The following is a 12,909-nucleotide window of genomic DNA, read 5'->3' as shown; positions in this document are numbered from 1 at the left end:
ATCTTGCCTGGATTATCCTGAACCTCCTAACAGTTCCCTGCTTCCACTGGTGACTTGTCCTCTGAGCCTCTAGCATTGGACTAGCCTTTTCACAATGTCCTCTGGATTGTGTCTTAGCCCTCATTCTCCACTGGGCCCCATCATGCTCAGGATGAGGAAGACTCTTAAGACCTCCCCCATGCCCACCCCCAGCCCATCAGCTGTTGGCCATACCTCTACCTCTTGAGTTTTTGGGGGATGTTTCCTCTGCTGGAATGTTGCTCCCGGGGTCACATGACTCTGATCCCTCCTGCATTTAGTCATTGCTCAAAGGTCACCCACTGGGAGGTAGTTTCTTGACCTATCCAGAATGACAACAAAGGCTGCAGCCACCCTTCAGCTAACTAGATTGACCCTTATACTATGTATCTACCTCTGGTAAAGTTACATCGGCCATTCAATTGCTTATCTGTTTCACTACTGGATTTTGACCCCCATTCACCCTATAACCAAAGGTCCTACAGCCTGCATGGCATATAGTAAGTGCTCAGATATTTCTTAAATTAATAGACATAATTGCCCAGCTGCATACTCCTTTAGTTGTGCAAATACAACACAAGTATTTGGGGGGTTGGATGTCAACTAGATTGGAGCACTCTATGTCAGGGAAGGAAAAATGAGCATCAGGGGACCATGCAGTGCCAGCGGTGACAGTGTCAGGGGGCTTCAGTGACAACCCCCCAGCTACACCTGATTCCTGCCTCAGATGCCCCTGTCCTACCATTCCCATCCTGGGTTGTGGACCTTGACTCCTGGAGGCTGTCCCTTTCTCAAGGCCTGCATGGTGTCTGTCCACACAGATCTTAGACAGGCCCCCCTGACTGGGCTGGTTTCTTTGGCGCTTTCCCCACCTGAGAGCCTCAAGGTGGAGGCCCTGTTTCTATCTGTGAAGGAGGAAATGGAAGTGCTGAGGGTCAGGCACACGCAGAGAACCCCAGTTTGTAAGGGCTAAACCAGGAATCCAAGCCCAGCTCCGGGGTCTTCCAGAGGGGCTTGTGAAAATTGATCTGTGACTTCATGAGGCTTGTCCTTGGGCCATAGTGTTGTGGTCCAGCGAGCCCAGAGGCTGAAATGATCCAGGTAGATCCTGACACTGAAGCAGCCTCTGAGGCGGCTGCTGTCTTCCTGAAAGGATAGCTGGGACTGAGACACAGTGGCCTGGGGGGTTCTACAGTCTATAGTGACTCCAACGGGATCAAGGACAGCCCCTGAGTGACCTAATTCCTCTCTAGTTCTAGACACAGCCGGGCAGGAGGAGTTCAGTGCCATGCGGGAACAGTACATGCGCACTGGAGACGGCTTCCTCATCGTGTACTCCGTCACTGACAAGGCCAGCTTCGAGCACGTGGACCGCTTCCACCAGCTCATTCTGCGTGTCAAGGACAGGTGAGGGCAGCAGACAGGGCCTCCCTACTCTTGGTCTTGGCTTACTAAAGCACAATCCTGCCTCTCCCTCCCCGCCCTCCTCTCTACCCCCTCCCTCTCCCTCCCTCTCCCTTCCTTCTCTCCCCCCTACAGATCATTACTTCCTCTAAGGTCTCCCTTGACTCCCAAGACTCCAAGCCTCATGCCCCTCCCGTTTTTATAAACTATCCTTCAATCAAGGAATGGTTGGTAACGTCTTTTGTTTTCCAACTCCAATTTAACCAAATTGCATTATATGCAAAGAAAAGTGAATTTCCCCTCCAGAACACACTGGAATTGGCTAAATTGCATTTGACTACAAGATGTAAAAGTTGTTCACTAAAGCCCATCTCACACTGCCAAAGAAGCAATGCAGAAAGAAAAACCAAATGAATTGATAAATCCCAATAAAGGTGGAGAAATCCAGTCAATAACTATTCCACAGGAAAGGGCTTGTAACTTTACCTGGCAGAGGGGCGAGTGCATGCAGAACAAGCTGTGACTGGCTGATGTGCATTCAGCCCATGAATATACGGACTTCCAGAGAGACACCCTCAGTGTCCAGTGGTGGGGAATGTACTTGTTAATCAAAGAAATAAAAAGGTAGCATATTTCTCAATTACAAATTTCAAGTTTCAAATCACAGGCTTTTTTTTTAATGTGAAAATACCTAATATTGCCCAGAATGCCATGGGGCTGATGTTTTGTTTGGTTCACATGTCAGTAAGATGCTTATGGGGCATGCCTCTCTATCCCACACTTCCTCTTCTTGGAGCCATTCTTATTTTGCAGCTGCCATTTGTGCAGGACCAGCCCTGTCCCTGGTGCTCTTCATAAGCCCTGGCTGAGGACTGTAGTAGCCTTGCATGGTTTGTGTATCAGAGCATTGGAGAGCTGAGGAGTGTGTCTGGGAAGCCAGGTCCCTCACCAACAGCCTCAGGCCAGCCTCAACACTAGCCTTGCAACAGACCCCAGGCTCCTTTCCAGCCTTTGTCTCCTCTGGAAGAGAGGAGGCCCACTGGCGAGTTGTTGTGGGGTGGCATGGCACAAAGTCCTGTTGGCAGGAGGATGAATCTCACTTGGCTATTGTTCTCCTGTTTCCCAGGGAGTCATTCCCAATGATCCTCGTGGCCAACAAGGTGGATTTGATGCACCTGAGGAAAATTACCAGGGAGCAAGGAAAAGAAATGGCGACCAAACACAATGTAGGTGTGTGTGCATGTGTGTGCATGAGTGTGTATGCATGTGTGTGTGCGTGCGTGCGTGTGCGTGTGCGTGTGCGTGTGCGTGTGCGTGTGCGTGTGCGTGTGCGTGTGTGTGTGTGTGTGTGTGTGTGTGTGTGTGTGTGTGTGTTGGGGCCTTGGGGCTATGTGTGACAGTCTGTATGTCATCCCTCCTGTAGTGCTGGTCTTTGGAAATGGGACTAAGGCTTCCTCTTGAGCAACTAGGCTCTGCAGAGAGGCCAGAGGTTACAAAGTAATGGGATATTATTTGGAAGGAGCAGGAAGCCAGTGAGAGAGCACCCTCTGCAGCCCTAAGAGGCTCTGGGGTGGTGGTGGCTTCCTTCAGAGTGGCCCAGAAGCTGTGGTATTTGGTACATTCCTGAATGAGGGCTGCTCTGCCTGAGGCAGCACATAGCTAGCCAACACGGGGCCATGCAGAGGTGATAGTTCTTCTGGCTCAGGAGCTAGCTTTTCCAACTCAGGAGCTAGCACCTGGTGATACTAAATCGTGGAAATCTGCTCTGTTCACTGAGCCCATCCTATGCCCAGCACTGTACTGGGGGAGCATGGATATCAAGTCCTCTACTCTTACAACCATAGGCATCATTGACCCCAGTTGCATTAACACTGAGATCACTCACTCCAGTTGTATGTACCCTGTCACAAGCATGTTAGCTTTCTGAGTTCCTTGCAATGTGCTTGCCCTCTGGATAGTGCTGGGTCAGGTCCCTGTTCCCCATCCCCATATTGGCATGGTGCACTGGCCTCCTTGGGTCCTGCCTGCTAGCTGGAAAGTCTGCTGCAAATTAGCCCCATCTCTGCCCACTGGCCTACCCTACATGTAGAGAAAGGCATGCTGGGAGCTAGTTTTGCCTGTTTGTCTTCTCTGTTTATTCCTTTTTTAATCCCATTATCCTAGGTCCTGGGGAACAAGAGTTCCATGCCTTTTGGTTCTTACCTTTAATGATGGAGACAGGCAATAAGCAAAGTAAATTACAGTTTGTCTGAAGTTTACACATCTGTGAAAACGCACAAACCGGGAAAGGGAGGTCAGGACTGGGAAGAGGAGGTGCCTTTAAATAGGGTGGGATGGTCCATTTCATCAAGGACTTAAGGAGGCAAAGGGATGGCCAGACAGATGTCTGGGAAGAGAACATCCTGGCAAGGGAAATGATTGTGGGAAAGCCCCGAGGCTGGAGTTTGCAAGCTAGCCAACAAGCCACTGTGGCTGAGCAGGTGGATGAGGGCAAGTAGTCAGAGAGCTGACTTAAGAAGCTGTGGCTCTTACATAGGCTGTGGAGGAAAGCCACTGGATGTTTTAGAGAGGTGTGACATATGGCCGAGCAGCTTCTCTCCTGTGACATGTTGAGAATAGTTCACTGGGAAAGGAGGAGAATCATGCAGGGGCTGCACCAGCATCCCACATAAGGCTGAGCAGTATGTGGGGGCATCGTCGTCAAGATTTGGGCTGTACTTCTAAGAACCAGCAGCGTTTGCTTTCACGCTGGATATGGGTTGAGAGAGAAAGGTGGGACCATGTGTTCCGAGACCCCCAGACACTGAGGATTGCTGAGTTCCCAAGAGTGTGGGATGCCCAGGGGTAGGGCAGTTTCCTGCATGCATCCAGGGCTGCACAGTGTCCTGACCCATAGGTAGGTTTCTACCTGGTTTCTATCAGGGATGCCTACCACAACTAGCCATGGTGTGGATTTCACAAGAAGCTCCAAAGCTGATATAACACACAGCTGCCCATGGGAGGCCAAGTCAGGAAGTAGAAGGCTCCCACTGACCCTCTGCTGGCCTGGAAATGTGGAGTTCTTGTAGGCATGCCATTCTGAGCTCTGTCCCCATACTGCAGAATGGTGCTTGCCTCCAAGGGTTAATTCAGCAAAGGCCAGGGATAGGGAAACCTGGGAAGTCATCCCACTGTGGAAGGCACTGTCCTCTCAGGGTTATCAGAAGCTCAAATAAAAATGCCAAAAGCCTGAGCTAGGCCCTTTGTGTGTCTCTGCACTACACTAAGACCTGTGCTTGAAGCCACTGCAGTGTGTGGACACCTGACCTCACACTGACGGATGCTGAGCCTCCTGGGTATCCTGGGCAAAGCTTCCCACCAACTGCTCTAACACTGCAGCTTTCTCTAGCACTCTTCCCCCACCCCGCCCCCATGCATTTAAGGAACCGATGACTTTAATATTCTTCACTGTACTTAGCTTCTATAAATGTATTAGAATAACAGGCACTAACTTTGTGATTAGGAAAAAATGAATGTTACGAAACGTAGCAAAATCCTTTGGTCTAACCTCAGCCAGTTTACTTCTGCCCATTCAGGAGGCCATGTTTGTGTGTGGAGGGATAAGTACTTCCTAACTCTCTGGGGTACCTGTCTAGGACCTAGAATTGTAGCTTAACCTCCCAGAGCCTTTGTCCCACTCAGCCTGTCCAAGGCGTGGTATGAATGTGGTCCGTGAGGCAGCAGCCACAGCTCCCAAATGCTGCCCCCATCAGCATCCTTGGATAAACAGGGCTGCTGAGCTGCCAGGCTTATAGATCTAGAGTCAGCCAGAGTGGGGCTGGGCTAGAGAGCTGGGGGAAAGGGGCCAGGGGGACCCAGGTCCAGAGTCCTTCCCACAGCACACCTCTCATCAGTCCTCCCACTGAAGTTTACCCTGGAGGAGCCCAGGGAAAAGGTCAGAGGTCACCCCCAAAAGAGGAATGGAGGAGATCATAGTATGCCTTGGTCTGGGAAGTGAAACAGTTTGCTCTGGAGTATAAAAAGACTATCTGGATTCTATTCTAGGGAACTATTAAGTACCTCTGTGACTAGAGAGCAGGAGGGAATTAGAGAAGCCACTAGTGACACTCTTCAGCCTTGCAAGGCAAAAAGCCTCAGAGCCTTGTGGGGGTTCTGTCTGATTCTCAGAGCCTCTAGAGTGTCTGTTTTAAAGGTGGAAGAGGGCTTTGTGGGTCACGGTGCCAGTATGAGCTTTGCCTTCCAGATCCCGTATATAGAAACCAGTGCCAAGGACCCGCCTCTCAATGTGGACAAAGCCTTCCATGACCTCGTTAGAGTAATTAGGTAAGCATTGTACCCTCCCTGACAGCTGTGCCCCTCCCTGGCAGTGGCCTCTGTGGTGGAAGGGGACAAGCCATGTTGCAACTGGAATACAAAAGGAACACAGTTCCTGTGCTGGGCCAGGAGTCTGGGCAGTCCCAAGCCTAGTTTGTCATTTCTTGTACCTCTTTGCATTTCCCCCTGCCGTTTACCTCCACCTGTACACTGCCCCGGATATAATGGGGTGGGGACATGGAGGGTGCAGGCCTGCAGGATCAGAGGTCCTGGTACTCTCAGAAGCCTGAGCTTTCAACATATCCCACACAGCAAAGACCAGGCCCCTCTTTCTGTGCCCCGAAACAGCCAATTATGGTTCCTGGGCTCAAATTCTAGAGTGTGTGTGTGTGTGTGTGTGTGTGTGTGTGTGTGTGTGTGTGTGTGTTCCTAGACTCACAGCCTGTGGGTCTTCAAGTGCCAGCAGCCCCAAGAACAGACTCCTGAACGTTCCTTTAAAACCTTACTTGGTTCATGTTGGATGACTGAAATTGCCTCCCAGCTGGGTTCCCTGCCACCATCAAGTCCATATTCTAAACCCTTCATGTTCCCAACAGTTAAACCCCTGTCTTCAGTACCTTGTGTGGGTGACTCAGAAGCTGTTGGTTAGCTGTGACTCAGATCTAACCTTGTAACAGTGCTCCTTGTTTACCACCTCTTGGTCCCCTGCCACGTGCACACCCCTGCTTATAGCCCCCCCAACACACACACACTCCACAGCCTGATCTCATCATTACTCCTCAGTGCAGCCCTCACTTGGTGTTTGTGTTGGCAGTGATGTGGTCACCAAGCTGCCGTGTACTGTTTATGGATCAGTGGCATCAAAGGTACCCTTTAGACCTAGGAGATGTTAACAGAGACCATGTAAAGGCTTTTGTACTTGGTTGTCCAGTTTTTTTTTAATCTAAAATATGGAAATTAGAAAAACAGAAGCCAATTCAGTTACAAAGCGTGATGGTGCTTATGATCTGAATAAACTAGTCAGCACCTATTGTCACTGATTTCCAGTCAGGTGGCTCTGGTTTCCCCTTCCCTTCCTCTCCAGTCTTCTTACCCTGGATACTTCGCAGCCTGGTCTCCACCCTAGGACTGTCCAGAGCAGGCCTTCTTGAGTCACAGAGAGGGGACAGAGGAGAAAAAGCTTGGTCTGACTTTGTCTTTCCGTCCTTCGTTATTCAACAGGCAACAGATTCCAGAGAAAAGCCAGAAGAAGAAAAAGAAAACAAAGTGGCGAGGAGACCGGGCCACTAGCACTCACAAACTTCAGTGTGTGATCTTGTGATAGCCTGAAACCCTGGGCATAGCGACCATCAACTGCCAGCCCCTGGGACCAGCCCACTGCCTAACTGCACTGAGAATCACTTCTAACCACAACCCTTGGCTCTGGACTGGGCACAGGAAGGGAGGGGGGAGGATGGGCAGGAGCAGACAGGGTCTGGCTTTGCCGCCTCTCCCAGGAGAGCCACAGTTTCCAAGCCCTTCGTGTGTTGATTGAGCCCTGTTCCCAGTCTCTTGGTGGGTGTGTTGTTTCTTTTAAGTACATAGGGCTGGTTTGCTGTGGAAGTGTTATCCACATCCAATATACCAGACAAGCCATGAACAAGTTTCCTCCCCGCCCTCATCCCCAGTGTCTGAGCTCTGGTGTCTTTTGTAGATTTTTAAATTATTTGAGTAATGATTGTTTTATTAAAGAGGTCTGTTCCCACTGCCCGGTGAAGCCCGAGGCTTTGGCAGACCTCTCCGCTAGTGTCTGGAACAATGCTCTTGTCTTTTTAACCGAGAGTTCCTAGCAGTGCCAAACTCCAGCCAGGATGAAGGACTGAGATGGCAGAGTTAGTGGAGACCTTGGCAGAAGTCTGGGATGGAGTCAAACCCAGGAAGCAAACAGGCCCCAGAGACTGGAGAGAGGGAGATGGATTTATCTGGAGGACTTCGGTGTTGTTGAAAATGTAGAGATTAGAAAAGAAAATGCCCTCGCTGCTACCCGCCCCCACCCCTACCACCATTGAAGTGAGAGCTAGCTGGGACCATTTCACCGCCAGAAGGATTTCCTTATCCTGAAAGTGGGTGAGGCAAGCGACTGGCTTTCCCAAACTGCTCCTTTGCTTTTCAGGCAGTGGGTAAATTCTGCATTCAGATGTGGACAGGGCCCTGGGCTTCTCAGATGTGTCCCTCCCTGCTTGCTCACATCCTGTGTGTTGCCGTGCCTCTGACACAAACATAGAAACATGTCCAAGGAGGTGAATGTGACACCATCCAGAAAGCTGTTGTCTATGATGGCCCTGACTTGAAAGCAGCCAATACTGTTACCACCGAAGCACCAGGACCTGAAGCCATTTGCATCTGAGTCGGCTGGCCAGCTAATGAGCACACTCTGGCATCAGCGGTACAGTTTTCTTTTGGTGCACACTTTCCTTGCCCTCTCTGTCTTAGGTGGAAGGAGAAAAGTGAGTTGAGCTGAAGACACAGTCCACACACTCATTTCGTCAGGGACACCCTTCTCCTGCCACGATGCACCCCTCCTTGTGGTTCTGCTGCTGGGGTAAAGATTGGGGTTTTGTAGGTGGAATCTGGGTGCGGGGACAGCAGAGACAAGGTACACCCCATGGGAGAGTCAGAAGAGGCAGCGCAGCTAGTGAGAGCATTTGCCAGCTCACCGTGCAAAACAGAGTTCCCCACCAGGTGGCTGGGCCACTCTGGAGAAAGAAACTGGTGGAAAGAAATCCAAGGCAAGGGAGCACCAAGTGGATGTCCAGCCTCACGATTCTTTTCCATCCCAGAAAGTCCTATCACAGGAAGCCTGTCCAAGGGACAGCTCTGCTACAGAAGGAAGTGATTGCTAGCTGAAGATCAAACTTCTTATCATCAAATGCAACGCCTTCCCACTCCACTTTTTTCTGTTCCTAGAAAGGCTACCAAAGAACATTCCAGATGAGGTATCTCACCATTTCCCAGATCCTGTAGTACTTATGATTTTTTCAACACTAAAAGGACCAGGATTGCTTCAGCCTTAGGAGCTGATCTGCACCCACAGCAGCTGCCACCTAGAGAGAGGGGGACAAATAGGAGTGAGGTCCTGGTGCTCCACACAGACTGCAGAGACAGAAGGCCCTGCACTCGGGGCAGCAGCCACTGCCAGAGAGGCCCCATCTCCTGCCACCTGCCACCAGCACACCCCTGCCTCTGTGGAGTGACACCTCCACTGTGCTGAGTGGGGACTCTCACTGGAAGTAGAGCAGTTACCTAGACCAAAGCCCCGAGTCACACAGGTAACTAGAAGGAAGGCTCCCAGAATTCCTGCTCCTCTCAGAAGAGGCCCATCATCCAGGCCCGTCATCCAGGGCATCCCTTCTAGCATCTGGCCTTCCACAGTCTCTGATTCAGGGCTCCTGATAAGCTCTCATCTCCCAGAACCCCATTTCTCCAATAAGTGAACTGGGTATGTGACACTCCAGAGTTAGAAATGGGCCTTTGACAGAGTTTCCAGAGAGGCCAAATAAAATACACTCAGAACACCTCCATCACCAGCCGACAGGGAAAGCCAGGAATCCTAGCTGGCCACACACCGGGTGACTGGGGACCCTTTGGGTCTATAGCCAAGTTGTCATAATGAGGTTTCCTCTCTGGTTTTGCAGAAACGCGCGTTCCCATCATGTCCCCCGATGTACACCCTCCCTGGCATCCCCTCACCTCTACCCCTCTATTGTGAACCCCTCACCCCATCCCTCTGTTAACCCTGCTTTTCTCCCACTACTCTGACACCTCCTTTTAGGCTCCTTTTCTCTCCTTAGCCAGCCCCTCTCCCCCAGAATGGGGCTATGCCATGGCTACTTCCTTCCCAAGCACTTTGCCACACAGGAGACATCTGGATGTTTCTCTTAGGAGTGTCCCACCTCTCCACGGCTCTTGCTGTGAGAGTACCTGACTGAATTAGTGTAGCTTGTCTTGCCTGCCAAGAGATGTGACCCACCAACCCTGGCAGCTCTAACCCCAACGCCCCTCAGACCTGCTACACTAAGTCCAGGGCCACAGAGGGGTCCCTTCCTTTAGCAGCCCACCTGGGTGGAGACTCCACATTGGCTGGGGTTTCCCTAGAATGCCAGATACTTGAAACACTGAGCCCTTTGAGTGACAGTATTAGCCGGTGGCCATTGTCAAGAAACAAGAGTGATGCCTAGACGTCTTGATGATGCTTGAGCCTTTTATGTAACTTTTTATCGAGTCTTTGTGTATCTCTACTTATTAATAAAGAAACAAAGAGAAGTGCTGGTCTGATTTCCTGTTGCTCAAATACCCCTAGCTTTGTATTTATCAGTCCTTTACCCAAACACTCACCTCTTCCAGAGCATGGCCTTGGGCTTAGCCGGACCTAAAGTACAGAGAATGCTCTCTGGTGACCGTGGGGCCTCTCCTGTAGGAGCCCACCTCATCAGCTGCATAGCATGCGCCCCTCTGTCATCCTGTGGGAAACAAAATGGTATTCCTGACCACTCTCCCCCATGACATTTTCACCCAGTTCCTTGCTACCAGTTCTTAACCCCAAAGTCTTAGACTTGGCCTTCATCCACCTCCACCCCATCCTGTAAGCAAAGACTGTTGATTCCCCCCCTACCAAATATATCTAGAATCTCTGCGTTCCTAAAGCCTCCACTGCTGACATTTGATGTCTCGCTCTTGTGTTCCCACCGTTCATTCTCAGCACGGCCAGCAAAGAAGTCGGGGGGAAATTTATGAACTTACATCTCCACTCTGTCTACCTCACCCTCTACCCAATAGCTTCTCCTTATTTTACAGGAGTGCCAAGGTGGGCTTTGTCATTACCCATAAGCAATCGATGAGCAGGTGTCATTAGTGGCAGAGAAGAGCAACCCAATGTGTTCCTTCACTTGGTACCAGATGCTCTCTGAGTTCTGAGCCCCACAGCAATATCACAGAGAGCATCAGAACCACTGACTAGTTGAAAATCACAGTCGAATTTGAGATCCACCAATTACGTCACTGTTAAAGTGTAAGACCTCTCTCCTAGGCCTAATCTACAAAAGCGCGATCTCTCTACCTCCCCACCCACCTCCCTGTATATGGTCCATGTACAAGCTGGTATACATACAAGGGTCAATGTCACGTGTCCTCCTCAATTGCTCTCCACCTTTTTGAGACAGTCTATTTTACTGAACTGGCAATGCACCAGTTGCACTAAGCTGGGCTGACCAATAAGCTTCAGGGGTCAGGCTGCCTCTGCCTCCCCAGTGCTGTGATGACAGTACACTGCTCGCTCTGCTTTTGCACAGGTGATGGAACTCAGGTCCTCATGCTTGCCCAGCAGACACATCACCAACTGAGCCACTTCAGTCTCTAGAAGGACTATTTGAAGAGTCCACTCTGATTTCTTTTGAAGAAGCTGTGGGTCAAAGGCCCCAGGTGTCACAGACATCAACGTTGTCATCACCCTACAACTTACTAACATGCAAACTGGGCCCTGTCACTAGACCCCAAATTGGAGTCTTCGTTTTAACGAGCTCAGTGATTCATGTGCACAGTGACTTAAGCAGCATTGCCCTAGTAGAAATTCAGTCCAGGTTCACTGCCTCTGGGCCAGGCTCTGCCATATCCACTCACAGGGATTGCCTAAGACCATCAGAAAACAGATATTTACATTATGATTCATAACTGTAGCAAAATTACAGTTAGGAAGTAGCAATGAGAATAGGTTTATGATTGGGGGTCACCACAAATAAACTGTCACAGCATTAGGAAGGTTGAGAACCACTACACTAGAGGAAGACTCTGCTGCAGACAGCTGCAGGAATCTGCCTAGTGACAACAGGAACTCTGAAGTGTCCTGCCATAGGTAGGCACCGCATGCAACCATTGATTATAGGAAGATTTTGCACAAAGGACAAATGGGCTCCTAGGGTTTTTGTTGTTTATTTATTTATTTATTTATTTATTTATTTATTTACTCTTGGCTTTTTCTTTAAGTGTAGGCAATTTGCCAACTGTGATGGTGCATGCCTTTAATCCCAGCACCCAGGAGACACAAGCATGCAGACTCCCTGTGAGTATAGAGGCCAGCCTGGTCTATACAGTGAGTTCCAGAATAGCAAGGGTAACATAGTAGGAACTTATCCAAAAAAAAAAAAAAAGAAAGAAAAGAAAAGAAAGAAAGGTCAATAATCTTGCAGACACAGTGAAATCTCACCATCCACCATCCAGGCTGAGAATTCTTCAAGCATCTAGATAACGGGTAGAACATTCTCTGCAAGTGAGGGATGCTCTCATTCCCAGGATTTCCATTCTCTGAGGCTCCTGGGGCTTCAGCATTGTGCCAAATAGCTCATCTCTATGCTTAGGTGAACATTTAAGCATAAAAAGGGCTGAGTTCACAGTAAGCGAAGAACCTACCGGGACTTTCAGTGCAGAGTGCAGCTGACCACGCTCATGCAAACCATCTTTCTGTTCTGTCCTAAGACCTACGCTTGGGCCGACAAACGGAGGTAAGATCCTGGGTAAGTGCTTCCTTCTCATTGTGTCCTCCAGAGCAGTGGCCAGCATCAGCAGGCCATTTATTAAAATGCCCATTATCCTGCCGCACCACAGACTGTCTGCTGAGGCAAAGTCCTACACTCTGTGTTTGACAAGGCCTTCATGGTACTCTAATGCTCACTGTGGTTTGAGAATGACCAGATTAGGCAAGTGTGGGTAAAAAGTCAAAGCTTCTACACTGTGGAAATAAACAGCTGCAGGGACTGCTCTTATCTGCTAAGCAGCTGTGGTCCCATTGGGTGACGGTGCTCAGGTCATTCCTGTTTGCTTCCCGCATCTAATTCATTAGGGTGCCTCAACATCAGTGTGACAATGAAGCAGCCTAAGAGCTCTCTAATCGATGCCAGGCTCTTCTGGAAGTTTCACACAGCCTCAGAGAACAGGAAGGGGAAATGAAAGGAGTGAAGATCCAGCTACTCTGAAGAAGCGCTGACAAAATTGTTAACTGAGTGGACATGTCCCTGCAAGCCCTCCCACACCATCCTGCAGGAGGGGATGGGGTCAAACTGCCTTTCTCGAAGTTCCCCCTACGTGACCAAGTGTGTGACCTCCTTCCCTACCGTGGCAAACATCATCGTGAGTGTGTGTGTG

The 12,909-nt window shown here is 49.9% G+C and overlaps 1 protein-coding gene and 1 long non-coding RNA gene across 5 annotated transcripts in view; one reads left to right on the top strand and one right to left on the bottom strand.

The window, feature by feature from the left end:
* Nucleotides 1–10,038, top strand: part of Mras (muscle RAS oncogene homolog) — a 43,907-nt gene extending 33,869 nt beyond the window's left edge. For 3 of the 4 annotated variants that reach the window (XM_027414266.2, XM_027414268.2, XM_035443891.1), the window contains 4 exons: nucleotides 1,272–1,425; nucleotides 2,549–2,648; nucleotides 5,666–5,745; nucleotides 6,958–10,038. In XM_027414266.2, coding sequence (XP_027270067.1) covers nucleotides 1,272–1,425; nucleotides 2,549–2,648; nucleotides 5,666–5,745; nucleotides 6,958–7,057 — 434 coding nt within the window. In that variant the 3' untranslated portion in view covers nucleotides 7,058–10,038. Of the gene's footprint in view, nucleotides 1–1,271; nucleotides 1,426–2,548; nucleotides 2,653–5,665; nucleotides 5,746–6,957 lie in introns of all 4 variants that reach the window. The other variant, XM_027414270.2, reaches the window with a different exon arrangement.
* Nucleotides 10,039–10,117: 79 nt separating this feature from the next.
* Nucleotides 10,118–12,113, bottom strand: LOC113835516. Its single transcript, XR_003485103.2, has 3 exons — nucleotides 11,975–12,113; nucleotides 10,883–11,173; nucleotides 10,118–10,235 (listed from the first exon to the last, which is right to left on the bottom strand). It is a non-coding gene; the product is annotated as an uncharacterized LOC113835516 (long non-coding RNA).
* Between the last annotated feature and the right edge of the window lie 796 nt (nucleotides 12,114–12,909).

The sequence above is a fragment of the Cricetulus griseus genome, chromosome 4 (genome assembly GCF_003668045.3).
Source record: "Cricetulus griseus strain 17A/GY chromosome 4, alternate assembly CriGri-PICRH-1.0, whole genome shotgun sequence".
NCBI classification, from domain to species: Eukaryota; Metazoa; Chordata; class Mammalia; order Rodentia; family Cricetidae; genus Cricetulus; species Cricetulus griseus.
The sequence above is the reverse complement of the archived record's forward strand: the minus strand, read 5'-3'. Positions and strand labels throughout refer to the sequence as shown.